The sequence below is a fragment of the Xyrauchen texanus genome, chromosome 46 (assembly GCF_025860055.1).
Source record: "Xyrauchen texanus isolate HMW12.3.18 chromosome 46, RBS_HiC_50CHRs, whole genome shotgun sequence".
Taxonomy (NCBI): Eukaryota; Metazoa; Chordata; class Actinopteri; order Cypriniformes; family Catostomidae; genus Xyrauchen; species Xyrauchen texanus.
In genome coordinates this window covers 2,872,646-2,895,097 of record NC_068321.1, presented here as the reverse complement: position 1 = coordinate 2,895,097, position 22,452 = coordinate 2,872,646, and the positions used below count along the sequence as shown (strand labels likewise).

At 38.6% G+C, this 22,452-nt stretch overlaps 1 protein-coding gene across 1 annotated transcript in view; it reads left to right on the top strand.

The window, feature by feature from the left end:
- The window catches only part of LOC127638570 (leucine-rich repeat serine/threonine-protein kinase 2-like), a 97,439-nt gene that overhangs the window by 26,534 nt on the left and 48,453 nt on the right, over positions 1-22,452 (top strand). The window contains exons 20-30 of the mRNA XM_052120147.1: positions 2,826-3,008; positions 3,095-3,198; positions 3,348-3,408; positions 3,501-3,706; positions 4,526-4,776; positions 4,938-5,086; positions 8,023-8,116; positions 8,195-8,381; positions 8,482-8,663; positions 10,274-10,497; positions 10,580-10,707. Coding sequence (XP_051976107.1) covers positions 2,826-3,008; positions 3,095-3,198; positions 3,348-3,408; positions 3,501-3,706; positions 4,526-4,776; positions 4,938-5,086; positions 8,023-8,116; positions 8,195-8,381; positions 8,482-8,663; positions 10,274-10,497; positions 10,580-10,707 — 1,769 coding nt within the window. The remainder of the gene's footprint in view (positions 1-2,825; positions 3,009-3,094; positions 3,199-3,347; positions 3,409-3,500; positions 3,707-4,525; positions 4,777-4,937; positions 5,087-8,022; positions 8,117-8,194; positions 8,382-8,481; positions 8,664-10,273; positions 10,498-10,579; positions 10,708-22,452) is intronic.

The window sequence follows — 22,452 nt, the reverse complement described above, 5'->3', positions numbered from 1 at the left end:
TTTGTTCTGGAAGTACTTTTCCCAATATTTATTTTTCCATTGTGATTTCTTAAAATCCTTCATAAATAGTTATAAGACATGTTACTACACCAACCAGCTCCAAGGTAAATCACAAGTATTTGAAAACTGGACCAAAAATAAACAAAAAAAGTCTTAAATAAGGAAATAAACTACAATCCCTTGAAGCTTTGCAAATGACAATTACATTTAAAATGATTGAAATGTATAAAACTATTTGTTTAAAGTTGTTTATTATACAGTAAGTATATATGAATATTAATATATTTGCAAATGTATTAGTAGTGTAAGTGTGTTGATTGCATCATTCACAGTGTGTCATGGGAGTGGCGGTCACTGCAGAGCTCTTTTTGCGCACTTTGTTTGCCGTGATTCTCTGATTTGTGGAGCGTTTCTCTTTAGGATCTGGGGTAGTGTAGTTCTTCACCAGGAATTTCGCTATTAAACATAATTTCTACAAAAATAAGTTGAAATAACAGACTGATGGTTTGAACAGAAGCATAAACTATCGATTAACAACCTCAGAGCTAAAAGTAGGTCTGTCTTTAACGGTTTATTTCCATGTTCCCATTAGTTGCCCTGGCTCGATAATTCACACTAAAGTGGTAGTCCTGCAGAAATAAGAACCAACGTTTGACACTGTTATTCAAATCTTTAGCTTTGGCCATCAACTGCAGTGGAACATGCATGTAATGGAGTTAGGAGCATGAAGCTGCAGTCCAAGAGGTAGTATTTCAACTCCAGGACTGCCCACTTGATGGCTAAAGCTTCTCTTACCACCACAGCCTAGTGTGTTTCTGCTGGGGTCAGTTTTTGGGTACCTAGGTGTCACTTGCGGGGGGTTGACTATGAGCCCAACACTTCTGAGATCTTCTAGCACCTTCCAGCGATGAGTAAGATGGTCTTCCTAGGATGGCATCATCTATGTAGGCAGCTACATATGACTCATGAGGTTTCAGGATGACACCATTATTTGTTGGAATGCGGCGGGGGCCCCATGCAAGCTGAATTGAAGGACCTGGTAATATCAGTGTCCTCTGGGAGTGCTAAAAGCAGTCTTTTCTTTGGCCGATGGAGTTAATGGTTCCTGCAAGTAGCCTTTGTCAAGTCCATTGTGGATATGAACCGGGTCCATCCTAGCCGCTCAATTCGCTCATCCACTCTGGGCATAGGCTACCTATCAAAGGTAGAGAATTCAATGAGGTTTCAAAAGTCATTAAAAAACCGGAAGGCGCCCTCTGGTTTAGGAACCATCATGATTGGGCTGGACCATGGGCTATTGGATTCATCAATGACACCCAGTTGTAGCATCTTCTTTATCTCCTCCTCATTGGCCTGCCAACAAGCTTTGGAGACTCGATGGGGCCATTACTGCTCCCTCGGGTGTAAGGATAGCGTGTAATGTGACGTGTGTTTGCCCGTGGCCCTCTGAAAAACAATATTGAACTCTTGGAAGATTCTTTATAGAGATCCTTTTTCTGGGCCAGGATCAATTGCTCTTCCATGTCGATGAAAGGGGGTCCCTCTCGGACCAGGGCAGCCATGCAGGGGTTGGGCTCTTTCCACAGCTTCAGGAGGTTGATAGCGTAGAGCTGTTTAGTCTTCCTTTTTCCAGGTTGGAGAACCTGGTATGTCATGGGTCCCAACTGCTTGACAATGATTCAACCAATCCATCAATTTTGGGGTGATACACTGAGGTCCTCAGGTAGTGGATCTGCAGCAATCTACATAGGTCCATCATGAGTCTGAACATGAAAGGGGTACCCTGGTCAGTGAGTATTTCCTTCTGCCTGACGATGACCATGCAGATGCGTTTGAAGGGCACCTCAATTATGGGCAGAGGAATAGGGGCATTTGGTTGCAGCCATTGCGGTGTGGTACATTGGCACATTTCAACTTGCTGGCAAATCCTCTTGATGTGTCCATCCAGTCCTGGCCATTGGAACCAGTTTCAGTTCTGTTGAGCATTGTTCTGTGCCCCCAAGTGGCCAGCTATAGGATGAGAATGTGCCAATTAGGATGGCCTGGGCTTTAGTCCATTGCACTACCGCATTTCTTCACCCTTCTGGATGGCCACACAGTGTAATAAATCCTGTTCAGTAATGAAGTGAGGGGAAGGGAGAGGACCTTCATGCCAGCTAACACAATTGATGATCTTCTCCTGGTCCTGGCGAGGTGTTGTATTTTGTCTTCCATTTCTAGGGAGAAAGTTGACACCACTGGGGGAAGAAGAAAGAAATGAACATTACCCTTGTGCTTCTACATTTTATGCCCACAATCTCCACCACTGTGGCAGTTGTAATTAAGCACAGACTCAGAAAACAGGTAAGTTCAACATTTTCCCCTCAGGGGAGCTTGATTTATTGAATATTGTAGTGAAGTGTTTGGTGAGGCTTTGTTGTGCGCTGCTGGGTGGTGGTCCGTCTCCTCAGAATTGAGTGAACTAGAGGTGATGAGTGCAAGGGAGATGCGTGGGCATGAAGAGATTGGTGTGCCTTTGAAGCATGTTGTCTGTGCTCAATTGCTGTTTGTGGACTGAAGAACAATTAGTGAGTATTTGGAGAACTTGCTTACCTTTCTCTGGGATTGACGCTCTTTATATCCTTGTTGATTGAGTCTTATCGTAGTCAAGTTCTTTTAAATATGCCGCTCCGATCTCTTCACTTCCGCAAGGGCTATGCTGACACCCACATGGCTAACTTGCCACATCAGTAACTAAAGGTTTACTTACTATAATCATCAGTAACTTGAAAGTGGTTTAACTATCCTTACTGTTATATGTAAATCTTGTGCTTGTGTGTACTCAGGTAAAGGTCAGTGTTTGGCCAGACAGATCTTGGCACACCAGCGGAAAAAGGGGTTCATGGGAGTCTCTAGGTACGCCAGTGACATCAGCACATCAGGATATTTAACCGATGAGGAAAGTGATGACTCGCACATCTCCTTAGATGACAGCCTGGTCTTCATGTTTGATGATATGGAGAATGACGGTGAGATGATTACCACAGTCAGACACAAACACACATCCAGAAGTGCTTTGATGAGTTCTCAAACTGATGTGCTGTTTCATTGGTAGGGAATGATGGACCTCCATGCGGAGCAATGCTTTACAATGATTCACCAGAACTGAGCAGAAAACCTGCTTTGAGACAACACAGTCGACGCAGTGCCAATTCAGAGGTTTGAGCTATGTGCTTCGGATTCCAGTTCAATTTAACGATTCTCGTTCCTTAATAGTTCCATTTATGATATTTAGTACATTTAAAGAAATTTGTTCTGAATAAATGAACTTTGGCACTGAAGGAATCTGAACTGATATCTTTCTACAGGGATGTCATGTTGAGACGGATCCAAATAAGAGGTTTAGCCAGAACTCTCACAAAACCAGAGGTACAATTAACACTAACCTCTAAGCCTGTTAGCTAGTCCCACAGACTTCACAAGACCATAGTCAATAATGTTTTTTGCTGTTAACTCCACAGGGCAGGGGTTTGAAAGCTTCTCTCCCAGTCCTTTTCCTCTGGGTGTGAACAAAGAGCCCGTTCGTCTGCTGGACCTATCAGGGAATGAGCTGGACAGTCTGTCCTGTTTGATGGATGAGAGTTCTGTCAAACAACACATCGGAAATCTTTTGCGGCTCGATCTGAGCAGCAACAGCCTGTCAGAGTTTCCTACCGCTCTGTGTCAGGTGCCTCTAAATTATGAGTAGCTTCTCTTAACTTCTCATGACTTCTGTCATGTTTTTCTTCAAAGGAATAGTTCACCAAAAAGAAAAATTCTGTCATATGTTACTCAGCCTCATGTCATTCCAAAATAAACTTTTGCAAAGGAACTCGAAACCTATTGTGAGGGAACACAAAACTTGTTCCAGGGGAGCGCAAAACCTGTTCTGAAGAAACAAAAATGCAGGTTACAGTGAGGCATGTACAATGGAAGTGAATGGGGCCAATTTTTGGGAACTTTAAAGGCTGAAATGTGAAGCTTATAATTTTATAAAAGCACTATCATTATTTACTTGCGTTAAAACTCAAAAACTGAAAAGTTGACTATATCGTAATTTTGCAGACGTTTTAGGGTTTGTTGACAACATCATCATGGCTACAAAGTTCTAAAATTGGCTGCAAATTTACACTGAAAAGTTTAGTTAGCGATTTTATCACACTAAAATCTTGTTACGAACATTTGTTTAAGTCTTGTTTATATACTTTTGAAATAGTATTTTAACATTTACAGATTGGCCCCATTCCATTGTAAGTGCCTGACTTGAACCCATATTTTTGCTTTTTTTAACGAAAAGGAGGGGCAAGACAAAATTATTTTTTGTGCAATCAATATTATGCCACAAATGCTGTCGATTGAGCTGAAATTGTATTAAACCCAGAATATTGCTGAAGTTAACAAAACTGATGAAAAGCATGATTTTGTTGCCAAATTCACAACACAATTTTAACAACACTGTGGTTTTCTTAATTTGTTTATTTACCAAATCTTAAATGTTTTCTCATAGAGCCTACAAAGTCTGACTCGACTTGATCTACAAGGTAACCAGTTGCAGTCACTTCCTGCGGAGCTGCTGTGTTTGCCCGCAATGAGCGTGCTCAATGTGTCCCGCAATTGCATTGGTCCACATCTGACGCTGGACCCATCAGTGCGCTGCCCAACATTACGCCAGCTCAACTTCTCCTTCAACCAGATCGCTGTGTTCCCCTTCCAGCTGGGTCAGGCCATGGAAAAACTGGAGGAGTTGTCGCTGGAGGGGTATATTTTGAGAAAGCAGTTTTTTTAAAGGACTGGGGTGCTCTAATGTATTTGATTTGTTTAATCTTATAGTTAATTTAATGGGATATAACTGAAACATTTTGTAAACACAATTATACAGCATAAACCATTGAGAGTAATCAATAAACATTGTATTTCAGGAATCAAATAACAGAGCTGTCTCTCCCGCTCTGTCTGGCTGAACTGAAAGATTTAGACGTCAGCAAGAATCAAGTTACAATGGTTTCCGAAAACTTTCTCACCAAATGTGTCAAGATGGAAACTTTTAACGCTTCATTTAATCAAATCGGTAAGTTTCTTTGACTTTTTAAAGTTATAGTTCATCCAAAAACGAAACTTCTGTCATCATTTACTCACTCTCTTTTATTATATTTGAGCTGCTCTTTTCCATAAAAGCATTACATCTACGGGGGCTGACAAGCTCCAAAAAGGACAAAAACTATCATACGAATAGTTAATACAACTTGAGCGGTTTATTCCAAGACTTCTAAAGTCATACCATAGCTTAATGTGAGGAACAGACTGAAAATGAACCCCTTGCACTCTAGGAGGGGCCAGTAATAAAATGTTCTGGATACATAAATAGTCATATGTGGTAGCATTTGAAAGCTTGGAATCAGAAATTTTCACAGGACTCAATCACTTTTGCATTTATGGAACATAAAATAACAAGATAAGACCTGAAATCTTCTGCATCACAAATAAGCCACCTTGTGGTAATGATGTATAAATATGAATATAAATACTGTACATAGAAGTTTTTCGAATAGCACTAAAATAGACAAATCTTATATCAAATGAAAGCTCTCGTTATCAGGAATGCTGTAAACTATGCATTTTATTATGTTGCCATAATTACACAGTTCAAATGATTAACAAAAGGATCACAAAGTAAATTATTATCTCTGTTCAACAACATAGACAAATGTCTCATGTATAATCCAATCACTGCCTCTGTAAGCCCCAAATACTAAAGCCACAAAATGTTTTTCTTTTTAAAATTAGCCATTTTGTATTTGTCAGTGAGCTTGCTGAGGTAAATAATCAAATCTAATCTCACATGTGCAGATAAAGCATGATAAACAAATCATCAGTTATTGATAATGACCAGGGCTGGGATAAACGATTATTTTTTAAACGATTAATCTAGCGATTTATTTTTTCGATGCATCGATTAATCTAACGATTCATTTTTTCAGTCCGATTTGATTTCGATTCGATTAATCGACTTGTGACAACACCGGTAATACCGGTTTCATCGGGGGTGGGGGTGTATAAAATGTAAAAAAAAAAAAACATTTGCCGGGAGTTTGATTGACTGGTGATCTGATCAGTCAATCATAATACGCCATTTTTGTCTGACAAAGTAGTCAAGAGAGAGAAGATTAACGTCGGTGGATTTGAATTTGAATAATGGATTGTAGGCTACTGTACTGACATCTTTCCGCGGTTAAAACAACAGTCCTTCTGATGTAGGCTACATTCATGTTTAGCCTATTTGATGCTATAAATTAACCAAGGAAAAGATGATCGGTTCACGAGCAGCTTTAACTGAGGCAATCTGTCACGACACATTAAAGAGCCACAAAATAGTAGGCCTATTTATGGTTTAATTTTCTTTGAATGACCAAATTTGAAAGTTGAGACTTTATTAAATGTTACCTGCTTGGTCCTGTCTGTCACGCGTTGTCAGTGTCCTCTATGTATTTTTCACGACATTCATTCATAGCTATAAGCGCATTATTAATAGCTATAAGCGAAAACTTTAGGTGTCGACAACGTATTATAGCCTACTCCAACATCGAGTGCAAAGTGGGGAGTTGAAAAAAAACTTACGGTGCTCTGTCATCTGCAGCTGCTCCCGGGTGGCGCCTCTTCAGGTGCTGGTGCATTGCCGTGGTGCTAGAATGGAAGGCCATCTCCATTTTGCAAAGACGACATGTCACGGAATTGTTTCCTTTTAAATTAAAGAATTCCCATACTTTAGAGGAACGAGTGCATGCCGCCTTGCGCTTCTGATAGTCTGAGGAGCCACTCGTGTTACTACTACTCGCCGGCGCCGCCATCTTTGTTTTGGATCCGACGAATCCACGCGCATATTTTGCGTCGACGTATTTTTTGCATCGACGTCATCGATGCCGTTGACGCGTTGTCCCAGCCCTAATAATGACACCTAGATTAAGCTTCTAGTCCACTCAGAGGCCAAGATATTCAACAAAACAGTGGGGAATGTGCATGTGATCACAAAATAGACTGAATGTCTATGGGCAAGCACATGGCAAGTGCTCTGCTGCGTTAGAGGGCATTTCAGATCAGTATACTTTGATAGCAGAAAAATATTTTTTTTCTAGTACCTTCTGCCATCTAGCGGAATGAACTAACACTTTTTGCAGGGACATAGAGCAAACAGAGCCTGAATCACAGGCTTTCAAAGACAGGATAAAAAATGTCAAATATTATTTGGGGGTTATTTTATAAATTGAGAGAGACATTTTGCAATTAGTCCACTATATGTTTGTAAGGTGAGCTTTTAAGTGATATAGGGTTTAAAGGTGCTGTAAGCGATTTTAGCCTTTCTGGAATTTCCACAAGCTGAGACGTTGCATTTGCCACGCCCCCTCTTTCCAAAACACCGGACTCCATAGATACCAAATGAGCTTTGTTTTGACCGTCAAAGAGCAGAAGCGGTTGTTGAAAACAATAGTAGCAAAATAGAACCCTCAACTGACCTCTGTAATGAACAACATGGCATTAAAATGGCAGTAAGTCTCAATAATTCACTGCAACTACAATACAATGAGAAAGCGCAAAATGATTGAAAAGTAGAAAGCAACAGAGACCGAGGCCCGTGTACACATTTTTGTTTGCTGTTTACAGTGTCTAGTGCTGTCATATATACCGGTTGATATCTCACAACACAATATCTTTCAGGGAGTAGGACCATTTTTTGCAAACCTTTCAATTAAAAAATAGCTTACAGAACCTTTAAGTTATAATTTACTAAAACTCTTCCCCTTCTCTGTAGCACACATATTTTGGCTCTTCATGTTTGGCTATAAGATGAAGATACATTTTGTTTTATTGATGTCAAACCTAGCGCGACCTGAAATACCAAGTTTGAATATTCAGAAGTGTGAATGAAACTATTCCTGTAAATCTGTTTAGCAGCTATAATATTTTCTATTGCATTTTAAATTCTATTGTGGCTGTTTTCTTTTGATACAGGTACTCTTTTGCACCTTCCTGCAAAAATAACCACCATTAAATTATCACAGAACAATTTTACAAACGTTCCTGAAGTAATTGTCAACCTGCCATAGTAAGTGAGTTTTTTTGTCTACAAATGAACATACTTTGATGAAACACACAGTTTTAATCTGTCTTTCTCTATGGTCAGTGTGCGTTCGGTGGACATGAGGAATAACAGCATCAGTGTTCTCCCGGGTCCGGAGGTCTGGGTCAGTTTGAATCTGAGAGAGCTGATATTCAGTCACAATCACATCTCTGTGCTGGATCTCAGCGGTCCTGTTTACAAGTGGGCTCGACTCGAGAAACTCCATCTGAGCTCCAACAAACTCAATGAAGTACAGGCATTCACAGTACACTCATTCAACTCAATACAACCGCAAATCAAAATGTTTGTCAGAAAATGCTGAGAACATGTTTAATGTGTTTGTTTCACAGATTCCTCCTCAGATTGGTCTTCTGGAGGACTTGACATCTCTAGATGTAAGTCAGAATGCAGCTCTGCGCTCTTTTCCTGACGAGATGGGGAAGCTGCTGCGCTTGTGGGATCTTCCTCTGGACGGCCTGCAGCTGCAGCTTGACCTCAAACACATCGGCAGCAAAACCAAAGACATCATCAGGTCTGAGTGACCTTTTTTATCTTTTAAGCATTGCAGTAGAAATGCACAATGTATGTTGTTGACCATATTATTATGTGTTTTTATATTATAAATTAGGGCTGTCAATTAAATTAACTACATGAAATTACATTCATTCATTAATCGCAGTTAATCACATCAGTCTTCTCTGAGGTACTTAAAGCTTGAATTGCTTTGTTTGTAGGAACTTCATTCATAATTACGGAATTATTACAGAATTTGAGTACTGTTAGGATGCATGATTAATTGCGATATTGTTTTTTTTACGTATTAATTTTTTAACAACGGGATTCTCCATATAATGGTATACTTTTCCTATGCCTATGGATTTATGTTATAGTGTGTATCTGTTTATGTCTATACACAGGGTTGGGAAGGTTACTTTTTAAAAGTATTCCATTACAGATTACAGAATACATGCTATAAATGTAATTTGTAATGTATTCCGTTAGATTACTCAAGGTCGGTAATGCAGTCTAAATACTTTGGATTACTTCTTCAGCTCTGGTAGATTTTTTTCACCTGTTTTGACTATGAAAATTTAAATAAAGTAAGAGAACACACTTCACGGTAAAAATACAATCTCTGAAAACAAAAAACGAAATATCTTCAAGTAAATTTATCTTGTTTTAAGGATTTTTAGATGTTTTACAGGAAAACTTGATTTAAATTCTCATAAAGAATAACATGTTTGCAGTCCATCTTTGCTCTAATATCAAAGGTCTTACTAGAGAAAACAAGTTATGCTCCAACATGGATTTTCATCATAGAATTTGCACCTGGTAACAGATGCTTGTAAAGGCAAGAAAGTACATTTTAGCTTAGCATAATGCTAAATGTTCACATGAAAATTTATACAAGGTTATCTATTTTTGCTGCTCCAAACATCTCAACCCCACAGAGTGTCCACAACGACACCCCTTTCTGATCGCATGTGGATTCTGTTCATTGAATGTTCCAAAAAAATATTAATTTTAGCTTTCTATACAGTGTTAAAGGCTACATTGGTTAGCATTTCTTTGAAAAATACCCTAACCCAGAGGTGCCTAAAAGTTTTCTTACGAAAGGCCAAAAATCTAACTTGAATGAGGGTCGCAGGCCGATAGAGAAGATTGCATTATAACAAACTGAGTGCCTTTCCCCCCTTACATGGCTCATATGGTGGTTTATTTTTACCTTTATAAAGGTTATTTTTTTTTTATAGCTTTTTGACATCCTTGTATGTTACAATTGAAACAATTGATTCCATTTTAAAATGGTATGTTTCAGTAATTACAAAATTGCACGATCTCTACATTGCATAATGTGCGTTGTTATTGAAACAATTATTTTACTCATTCTCATATTTTGCCTATTAAATTAACAGTCTACAAAACAACTGCATAGTAGATGACAGCATTTAAAAAAATGTAGCAACTCCATGTCAATTGAATAAAACAAGAACATTAGTCAGAGATTTGAGTCATACACCAAAAGTAGTTAATGTTCTGTATAAGTATTTTAAAAGTACATCTATTTTCAAAATGTGTTGCTGTGTCTGTTATACTATATGTTTAAAATGGAGATGGTATGTAAACATTTGGTTCTGATAGGTTCTTGCAGCAGCGTTTGAAGAAGGCTGTCCCGTATTACCGTACAAAGTTAATCGTGGTGGGCAGCCCATGCAGTGGTAAAAGCTCTCTGATTCAACAGATGATGAGACTGAAGCGCTCTCAGTGGAAATGTGATCAGCACACTGTCGGCATCAGTGTCAGGGACTGGACCCTCAGAAAGAAAGACAAGAGGAGCATACTGCTCAATGTGTGGGAGTTCTCAGGTCAGCAGCTTCACTACTCTCACTTCATATTAGTACGGAAAAATATTGTCTGCATAAATTTAAGTTTTTTGTTATTGTTCAGGTGGTGAGGAGTGCAGTGGCCTTCACACTCATTTCATGAGCTCCAGAGCGTTGTATCTGGTACTGTATGATCTGAGTAAAGGACCCAGTGAAATAGACTACATCAAACCCTGGCTATTCAACATTAAAGTATGTTTTAGCACTCAGCATCTCCCTGCAAGCACACAATGTTTACATTTTGCATTGTTACATTTTTAGTTTATTGTTAAAATGCAGTGCAATTTTATAAAAATATTTAGAGAATTTATTTTTAATTTTGTATTAATTTAGATTAATCCTGGAAACTTGGAAAACCTGGAATTTTGAAATGCAGTTTTCCAGTCATGGAAAATTATAAAAATACCTATACGTCCTGGAAAATAATTTTTGTATAATGAAAGTGTAGTGATTGTGTCGCTAACAAGGTTTTTGCGGTGGCATTTACCCCTCAGGATGTGAATGCATTTTTTATATAATCGAACGATTGAAATTCACTTCATACGTAGTTACCACATGTAGGGCCATATGATTTCCACAATAGAATCACGGAATCAGTCATAAAAATGTCATAAGCTATAAAACGTGGAATGTCACTCGAATTTGACATATTTGGGACTAAAATGAATATTTGAATGGAAATGTATTAATAAGAATTTTTTGCCTGCTGTCAGCAATTTTTCACACTCAAATTTAAAAGATCACCATTTACACACCGTGGACTAACTGCCAAACCCCCCACACACACACACACACACACACACAAATTAATCATAAATCTGAAATGTAGGTGGCGCTATAATGCCTTTTAGACTTTGCAGAAATACTCGTCTGCAGACATTCACTCTAATTTTCAGTTCTTGCAACACCCCCGTTTTTTCATAGAATATCTCGGCCTCTGAGTGGACTAGAAGCTCAATCATAGTGTCATTAGAAAGCTGAGATCGCCTTTGCGATGATGTATAACGTTTTATCATCATTAGTCGATAATATATATATTTCTGACGATTTGTTTAGCATGCTTTTCCTGCAAGACTGCATATTTTGTTCAGGACATCTAAGATATTCAATATTCTTGGATTATTCATTCAAGCAAGCTCACAGACAAGATACAAATGTATAGTTTTTTTAAGAAATTCCTAAGGTAAAAGCAGATATAAAGTTTGTATCTATTTGGGGCTTACAGCAGCAGTTATCTGTGTATAAAAGAGACGTTTGTATTTGATGTCTAACAGAAATCATATTTGAAAATCTTTTAAACTCTGCTATTAGTGCAACAATATAATATATACTGTCATATTCTTGAGAATGAGACCTTTCAATTGATATATGATATATATTGTCTATTTAAGTGCTATTTTAAAGACTTATATTCATATTAATAGTTCTACCACATCATCACTAGGTGGCGCTTATTTGCATCGCAGATGTTTTAAGGCGTTATTGTGTTATTTTAACATTAATGTGGGCGTGATTATCTATGAAAAGTTCCGATTCTAAGCTTTCAAACGATACCTCATATGCCTGACTTATGTATACGGGGACTTGAGCATTTTAAGTGTAAAATATTTTGCGGCTATGATTTAATGAAATAAATATATAATATGCATGTGTGAAGCTGGACACTCAAACAATGAAAACACCTCATCATGATCATCCCGCGCACTCTTTGTTTGTAGTAGTTGACAGAGATGAGAAAGCACAAATGTTTATTTAATTAAATCACACCTTTTTGGGGTACGGTAATTATTACAATAGGCCATGTAGTGAACTGCTTATCTGGAAAAAACTAACATCATAAACCTAATAAAAAGCCCAAATAAATGTTTTTTTTAATGGATGAGTGAAATGGGGTAAGAAAAAGACCAAAAATTATAGTACAAGTGTATTGTAATAATATATTAAAGCAGTGTCTCGTGTCTATTCTCTAATGCAGCATTTAATTAGAAAAAAATATCCCCAGTTTTGTTTTTCGGACTGTGCTGTGAGGATTTTGTATAAAAGCACCCTGTGGACTCGTATGAGGACTTGCACTCTGAGGAGTCATTTAAGGGTTACATTTCTGACACACGGAGTCTCGTGACCAAACAGCATTCCGTCGATTTCCGTGAACTGCTTCTATGGGTGCTGCGCCAACAATAGTGCCTCTGGTAAGAAACCTCTTCAAATGTTTTCACTGAAACTGGTTTGGTTGTAAAGAGTAGCATCTCTAGATTGTTTGACATACTGCTTTAAATATTTCGTTAATTTTTCGCACTTTGGGGTGCTGATAAACATTAAGTACTCGGCTGAGTGCTGTGGATTGGTTTTCTGATAGACATTACAAAAACACATTTCAAAGTAACACATCTGTGGGTCATTTCACTTAATTTTAATACAAATTTATTTACATTTTATTTAGTTGTCACTGTACAATACGGATCTAGTCATTAACATTAGTAAATGCATTCCTATATACAGTGGATCCAGAAAGTATTCACAGCGCTTCAATTTTTCCACATTTTGTTATGTTACAGCCTTATTACAAAATGCATTAAATTAATAAAATATAATAAATTCCTCAAACAATTTCCCATAATGACAATGTGAAAGAAGATTGTTTGAAATATTTGCAAATGTATTAAAAATAAAAAACGATCAATCACATGTAGATAAGTATTCACACCCTTTGCTCAATACTTTGTTGAAGCACCTTTGGCACCAATTACAGCCTCAAGTCTTTGTGTATGATGCTACAAGCTTGGCACACCTATGTTGCCAGTTTCTCCCATTCTTCTTTGCAGGACCTCTCAAGCTCCATCAGGTTGGATGGGGAGCATCGGTGCACAGCAATTGAACCAGTTGTTCAATTGGGTTCGAGTCTGGGCTCTGGCAGGGCCACTCGAAGACATTCACAGAGTTGTCCCGTAGCTACTTCTTTGTTATCTTAGCCTTGTGCTTAGGGTTGTTGTCCTGTTAGAAGATGAACCTTTGCCCCAGTCTGAGGTCCAGAGCGCTCTGGAGCAGGTTTTCATCAAGGATGTCTCTGTACATTGCTGCATTCATCTTTCCCTCAATCCTGAGTAGTCTCCCACTTCCTGCTGCTGAAAAACATCCCCACAGCATGATGCTGTGATGGTATTGGCCAGGTGATGAGTGGTGCCTGGTTTCCTCCAGACATGACGCTTGCCATTCAGGACAAGAGAGTTCAAACTTTGTTTCATCAGACCAGATCATTTTGTTTTTTATGGTCTGAGAGTCCTTCAGGTGGCTTTTGGCAAACTCCAGGCGGGCTGTCATGTGGCTTTTACTGAGGAGTGGCTTCCGTCTGGCCACTCTACCATACAGGCCTGATTGGTGGAGTGCTGCAGAGATGGTTGTTCTTCTGGAAGGTTCTCCTCTCTCCACAGAGAAACGCTGGAAGCTCTGTCAGAGTGACCATCGGGTTCTTGGTTACCTCCCTGACTAAGGCCCTTCTCCCCTGATTGCTCAGTTTGGCCGGGCGGCCAGCTCTAGGAAGAGTCCAGGTGCTTCCAAACTTCTTCCATTTATGGATGATGGAGGCCACTGTTCTCATTGAGACCTTCAATGCTGCAGAAATGTTTCTGTACCCTTCCCCAGATCTGTGCCTCGATACAATCCTGTCTCGGAGGTCTACAGACAATTCCTTGGACTTCATGGCTTGGTTTGTGCTCTGACATGCACTTCTTCTTCTTCTTTGTTACGTTTAATGGCGGGTGGCAACCAGCATTATGGTGCATTACCGCCACCTACTATGTTGGAATGTGGGCCAGAGCTTTCCTTCCCTTGAAGAAACAAAATAACTAAAACTAATAATAGTAATAATACTAATAATATTTCCTGCCCCTAAATTCTATTTATCAATCCAGTTTCTCTCAAATAACTGAATAATTTCCCTACTTCAATATCACAAAATTTTTTTAGACTTAATTCTTCCTGTTCAAACTTTCTACTTTCCTCCCTTAACACTTCCCGCTCTCGAGAGAATTTTTGACAGTGAAGAATTACATGCTCGACTGACTCCTCTATTTGGCAATGTTCACACACTCCTGAAGGGTGTTTATTTATTAAATGCAAAGTTTTATTAAGCCTAGTATGTCCTACCCTTAGCCTTGTCAAGATGCTCTCCTCTTTATTGTTTCTTCTGGCTATCCTTCCTGTACCCACATCTTGCTGTAATATATAGAAATGTCGCCCTGTGTTTCCTGTGTTCCAACTGTTCTGCCACTCCTTAATGATGTTTCGTTTGATTATTCCTTTAGCTTCAGACTTAGTGGAACGTACAATACCTCCTCCTGCATCAGAGCCTGTTTTGCTAATGCATCCACATCTTCATTTCCCTTAATCCCTCTGTGTGCTGGAATCCACATAAATATTACCTGCATGTTCATATTTGTAATTCTGTACAATGTTTCATAGATCTCATTTACTATATCTTGCCTGCTGTTAGATGTAAATGACTGCAGTGACATTAATGCAGAGCATGAGTCTGTACATAAAATAACTTTTTTAATTTGTAAGTCTTCTACCTTCTGTAATGCTATTACAATTGCCAACATCTCTACTGTATACACTGATAGATGATCTGAAGTCCTTCTTTTACCAGAAACATGCAATGTAGGAATACTAAAACCAAAACCTGCTTTCCCTGTATTAGGATCCTTGGATCCATCTGTATATATTTGAACATATGTTTGATATAGTGTTTGTATTCTATCTTCCACCAGTACTGCAATATTTCCAAATCCTTTTTGACCCTGCATTTTTTCCAGGAAATATAAATCTACTGACACTGGAGGAAACAACCAAGGTGGTGTCACTGATAATGGCACTGTCGGGATATATCCTCCTTGATTTAATGTCATGTCTCCAGCTATTTCCACACATCTCCATGCAAAGCATCCCTGTTTAGCTCTTTCACTCTCCCAACATGGGAGAAGTATCTTAGTTGTAGGATGTCGATCCCCAGAATGCCCTTGTAAATTTATCCAGTAGTGCATCATTAACTGCTTACGTCTAATGTGCAACGGCAATTCCCCCATCTCAACCTGAAGAGCAGCCACAGGAGTTGTTTTCACAGCCCCACAGCATAGTCTTAGAGCTTGAGCTTGCACCACATCCAACTTCTTTAATGCCGTTTTTGCTGCCGATCCATAAGCAATGCTCCCGTAATCTAATACTGATCTTATCAATGCTATATACACATTTTTACTAGCAACCCTACTTGCCCCCCATTCTGACCCTGTTATGCATCTCATCACATTTAGTATCTTTTTACACTTGGTATTTATCCATCTAATATGTTCATTCCATGTTAACTTATCATCAAACCACATACCCAAAAACCTAAAAACGTTTACTTGCTCTATATCTTGTCCATACATCTTTACCTGAGCCTCAACCCCTCTCTTTCTAGTGAACAATACTGTCTTGGTCTTCCCAATTGCAAACTTAAATCCCCATGCAATTGACCATCTCTCCACCACATTAATTGCCTCTTGTATTTTACCTTTAATATGATTAATGTTCCTTCCCCTTTTCCATAAGGCTCCATCATCAGCAAACAGTGACTGTCCGATATCCCCCTGCACTTGTGAAAAAACATCATTAATCATTATGGAAAAGAGTATAGGGCTAATAACACTACCTTGAGGAGTACCATTCTCATGTATCTTCTTGAAACAGCTGTCCCAATTCTTACTTGTATACTTCTCTCATCCAAGAATCCCTTAATCCAATTATATGTCCTACCTGCTATTCCTATCATTTTTAATTTTATCATTACTCCCTCCTTCCAAACCATATCGTAGGCTTTTTCTACATCAAAGAACACTGCCATTACAGATTCTTTATTAACTTGAGCTTTCCTTATCTCGGTTTCCAAACACATAACAGGATCCATCGTTCCTCTACCCCTCCTAAATCCACTCTGATGAGGTGATAAAATTCCTCTTCTTTCCATATAAAAGGATAATCTATCTGTAATGATCCTTTCCATTATCTTTCCTACATGTGACGTAAGTGCTATTGGTCTATAATTCATTGGGCTTGACAAATCTTTCCCTGGTTTCCTGATAGGAATAATTACTGCTTCTTTCCACCCTGCTGGCAATTTCCCTAAATCCCATACTTTATTATAAAACCCCAGCAACTTTGTAGATGCTAAAACACCTAGATGTTCTATCATTACATAACAGATATCATCTTTACCCGGGATGTTAATCCAGATCCTTTTATTGCCCTTCTCATTTCTTCCATTGTAATTGGCGCATCCATTATACTGTTACTATCCTCCCTTCTTTCAAGTAAATCTCCATATGCTAATCTTGTCATTGTCCTTCCTCTCTTGCCCTCCTCCGTTAAGTTATCGGAACTATGAATAAGAGTAAATGCCTTCGCTATCATCTCTGCCTTCTCCTGGTCAGACACTGCTGCTTCCTCCCCATCTTCAATATTGGATACTTCCATTCCCTTCTAATTCCTTGCATACTCTTAATCATGTTCCACACATCTCCAACAGGTGTTGCTCTACCAATTTTGTTACAGAAAGTCTGCCAGCTTTGCTTTTTTGCTTTTCGTATAATTTTCCTAACCTTTGCTTGTGTTTCTTTATATTTAATAAAATTATGAAAATTATGGGTTCTTCTTAATATTTTAAGTTCTTTATTCCTTTCTTTCACTATTTTCCCACATTCATCTGTCCACCAGGGATCTGCCTTTCTTTTAATTTTCCCTTTGCTTTTGGGGATCGATTCTTTGGCAACTTGTAGTATTGCTGTTCTAATACTTTTATCAATCTCTTCTATTTCCTCATTTAGATCTATTTTGTCCATTTCTATCTCACACATATATTTAAATCTTTCCCATTTTGCACTACTAAATATCCACTTCCCCACTAATTCCCTTTGATCCTTATTTGTTTCCAATAAAACACTACACCATACTAGAAAATGATCACTACATACCGATGAATCTTCAGATAGATCCCACTCACATATTCCCGCTAAATTCCTAGAAACTAAAGTTAAATCTAATGCTGAGATGTTCCCTGTATGCACATCTATTCTAGTCCCTCTCCCATCATTTAAACAAACCATGTTTCTCTCTTCTAGCAATTCTTCTATAACCTCACCATTTGCATCTGTTCTTATTCCTCCCCATAAAGTACTATGTGCATTAAAGTCACCACACACTACCACCTTGTTACCATCAAACCCTACTATTTGTGATATCTGCCCCAACTCTAATTTCCTACAAGGATTATAATAATTTATAATTACACACTCTCCCTCATTCGTCCATATTGCTACACTAACATATTCTTGTTCTTTCACCCCTACCCTTACTTCTCTGAATGAAATATCGTTTCCAATAAATGTAGCACATCCTCCCCCTACTCCATCTTCCCTATCACACCTTACAGAGGCATATCCATCTAACCTGAATTCTATATTTGGTCTCAACCAAGTTTCCTGTACACAAATAATGTCAGGTTTATTGGGAAGATCATCAATATACTTTTTAAATTCCTGTCCATTGGCCATCAAGCTCCTAGCATTCCATTGTAGCAAGAGAACCATTATTAATACTATCCAGTCCCTACTTGTTCCTGGCTTGCTTGACTGCTTAGCTCATTCCTCACCTCCTCCCATGTCAGCTCCCTGATATCTAGGTGATGAACTGCTGCTTTTACAATTATTTGTATTCTCTCCGTTTTAGATTTAACCTCCATAGTTGCATTTATCACCCCTGCTATGAAAGTGACAAACTTCTTTAGATCAACCGTTACTATCCCCTCCTTTGCCTGGTCTGGTACTTTTGTATATTGTGTTTCAACTCTGTTTCTTTCATCACTCTTTCTAACCATTTTCACAGCTTCTGCATATGATATCTTATTTTGAATTTTAGCTCGTTGCACTTCCATTTCCCTTCTCATCACCTCACATCCACTGTAAGCCACACTATGACTACCCCCACAATTACAACACTTTGGTTGCTCGTGTTTACAATGACCATACACATGATCTTCTCCACATCTTGCACACCTTCTTCTGCCTTTACATGTTATTGCTGTATGTCCAAACCTTTGACAGTTATAACACCTCATTGGCTTTGGAACATACTCCCTTACACTATAACTCATAAAACCTAGTGTTACATTCTTTGGGAGCACTTCCTCCTCAAACTCCAGAATCACAAGCTCACTGTTCTTCCTCATTCCCTCCCGAGTTATCTGCATCCTTCGAGCACCTTTTAGATATCCTCCTTTAAGATTTCCTTTAATTTCCTCTATTGTAACCCCGACTGGTACCCCCCATATCACTCCCTTACTCCACATGTTTCCTTTTTCAATTTGACTTGTACTTATTACTTTAATCCTTCCAGCCCGCTCTCTCTGTGTTGCAATGGTAAGTGAGGACCCAAAAGCGATATAACAAAAGAGTCTTTTAACTCTTTCCCCGCCAAACACGGAATTTTCTGTGTTTTATGAAAAAACGCTTCCCCGCCAAACACAGAATTTTCCGGGTTTCCGTGTTTTAGGTGTTATACGGTAAGGAAGACCCCTCCGCATGTTTTGAAAGAGTACGCAACTCTTTGATCAAAGAAACAGACTGCGATCGTCTCAAACATGAAGAAGTGGAGTATTGAGAAGCTCAAAATATCAGACATAAACATGCCTTTTTATCAGCTTTTTGTCTGAAATGTTGTTTTTTGACAAAACCGACCTCTGTTCAAGTCGCAATAAAAAAAGAACAAATGAAGATAAAATAAAATCGTTTTTTTTGCCTAAAAACAGAGGCTCAGATCTTTATTGTGATATATAGCATCTTCATATATTCATGGAAGAAAATATTCTGCGGGCCATTAAAGTTTAGCGAAAATCGTCAAAAACCCTGGCGGTGGCTGGCAACTTTTTTTAAAAAACACTGGCGGGGAAAGCGATAATGTCAGTTCAGGAAGCAATAATGAAAAACACAAATGTTCTCCTTCAGAGAATGACAGCGAACATAAACAACCCGCAGAGAGGGCGATGCAAACAGAAGACTTCCTAGAGAACTTCAGTAGGCATCACAAAGTAGCGGCCGGGGGTAGCAGTGAGCGGCGACTGGCTGCTGGTCTCCCCAGGGAGGGCTAGGGTCGAGAGAAAACACTTAGCTGTATCCAGCTCCTCTCGCTGCGTCTGGCGAGCTGGACAGAATACAAATAATGGGTAGTTTAGACGGGAACAGGTAGTAAGCCAGGCGGATGCCGACAGGACTTGGACAGCGACAAACGAGACAGTGCTTGTATTCCTTTGCGGGAGAAACTCTACTGAGAATCCGACAAAGGAAGCAGCAAGAACAGAGAAAGAAGTAGAGAGCTAATCAGAGGAAAACGGGAACAGGTGGGAAGAGAATTAGCGAAGTATTCAGGGGAGATAAGGAACAGCTGGAGGAGGAGAAAAGAGGGAAAGGAGAAATGACCAAAGAGGGCAGCAGAGGGCGACAGAGAAAAGAGAAAGAACAGGGACAAGACATACCATGACAAAACAAAGATAAGACATAACACTCTGTTCTTCATTTTTACATCTGATCATTAGATTACCATCTCTCAACACCTTGGCTACTTCAATATCCCCGATCTGGTTTCTCAATACAGTTGTTAATTTCACCGGACTTATTGACGGAACTCCCCTCTCCTCACCAAATCTCAATATGATTTTAAACTCTAGTACCTTTATCTTTTATTACTTTCCCATAATCCTCATTAATCCTCGCCCTCTTTGTACTGATCCCAGCAAAAGTATTTCCTCTTTTGTCCCTCTTTCCTTCACCTTCTTGACTTATATCCATACCTCCCTCACTATCACCCATATCAGTGTCCCTCCACTCTGACCCATTCTCAACATAGTTGTGCCTACCCGCTGCCTTCATCTTCTCCATTTTTAAGTTGACCTTTTCCAAACTCCCACTTCCAGACGCTCCTTTTTCCCAGGATCATCCGTCAGTTCTTGTTTAAACGTTTGAACCATTCGTCTGAGCTCGCTAAGTTCCAGTCCACAAATGCGTCGTCGCATGATTATGACGTAGAGAAACCCCTCTGACATGCACTGTTAACTATGGGACCTTATATAGACAGGTGTCTTCCTTTCCAAATCATGTCCAATCAACTGAATTTACCACAGGTGGACTCCAATCAAGTTGTAGAAACATCTCAAGGATGATCAGTGGAAACAGGATGCACCTGAGCTCAATTTTAAGTGTCATGGCAAAGGCTGGGAATACTTATGTATGTGTGATTTCTTTTTTTTTTTTTCTTTTTAATAAATTTGCAAAGATTTCAAACAAACTTCTTTCACGTTGTGGGGTATAGTTTGTAGAATTTTGAGGAAAATTATTAATTTAATACATTTTGGAATAAGGCTGTAACATAACAAAATGTGGAAAAATGTAAGTGCTGTGAATACTTTCCAGATGCACCGTATTTACTGTGCATTTTCACATTGGGAATAAATTGAATGCAAAAGCTGAAAAATTTTGCTTTAATAGGCTTTATGTATATGGAGTTAGAATAAAAATAAGGTGCATTTCAAACTGTTCTGAGACCAGTATGTGCATTCACTTCTAAAATCCGACCAAACGTTTCAGGCTGCAGATGATGTTTGGAGCACTCAACATGTTTGACATGGGATAATCAGTACATAGATTCACAATTTAAAACTGCAAATTTTTATTTTAATATGGTTTGCAGTGAGTTGAAGATGTTGGCCATTGCTTTTAATCAGAATAATGTTTTCAACTTTCTAGAAAATCAGCTGTAATGTCTATAACATCTCAAAAACATGAATCAACACTCCTGGACGCATAATAAACAATTTGATGACTTTCTATAGCTTTTTATCGTTTACAATTAAAACTTAGTCCTGCTGTCCACATGTGGACATACATTTTTAGTAAAACTATTTGCTCTAGAAATTTTTCTTTAAAAATACATATTTTGAATGTTTATTTGGTTGTATTAGTTACAAATCAAAAAGGGAAATAAAAAATGTACACAGGAGGTTCATAAAAATAATGCAATGTTCTATTTTCATGTAATAAAATATAATTAAACCATTGAATATGGAATTAAGAAAAAATAACCATCCAATAACCACAATATTCATGACCTCTTGTGTTTTTTCTTAAATATAAAAGTGTCAGTGCCAAACTACCACTTTGAAAAAATACTTTTAAATGAAATGTTTCAAAAAAATATAGAACATATTTTTAAAACTAAAATATTACTAGGCCACATTCGGTCAATTTCTGACTGAGGGACAAGAGAGCATCGCTCGCACCCCAACGAACTCTGAGTCTGTTGAAGTCAGAAGTTTTCATACACCATAGCCAAATGCATTTAAACTCAGTTCCTGACATTTTATCATTGAAAACATTCCCTGTCTTAGGTCAGTTAGGATCACTACTTTATTTTAAGAATGTGAAATGTCAGAATAATAGTAGAGAGAATGATTTATTTCAGCTTTTATTTCTTTCATTACATTCCCAGTGGGTCAGAAGTTTACATACACTTTGTTAGTATTTGGTATCATCGCCTTTAAATTGTTTTACTTGGGTCAAATGTTTTGGGTAGCCTTCCACAAGCTTCTCGCTGTAAGTGTCACGATTCACTGTTGTCTGGCCTGTGTTTCTCCCCTGTCATCTGTTCCCGGACTACACTTCCCATAATTCCCTACTCTCATCTCTGCCAGCTGTCCTTCATTGTCCTCACCTGTGTTTCAATTAGTCATTATCCTTTGTGTATTTACGCCCTGTTGTTTGATCATTCGTTGTCAGTTGTTGCATGTGTTTGACCTCTCATGTGTTTCCTGTATTTTTCCCATTGTGGATGTTTTCTTTGTTCCTGCGTTTGCCCGTT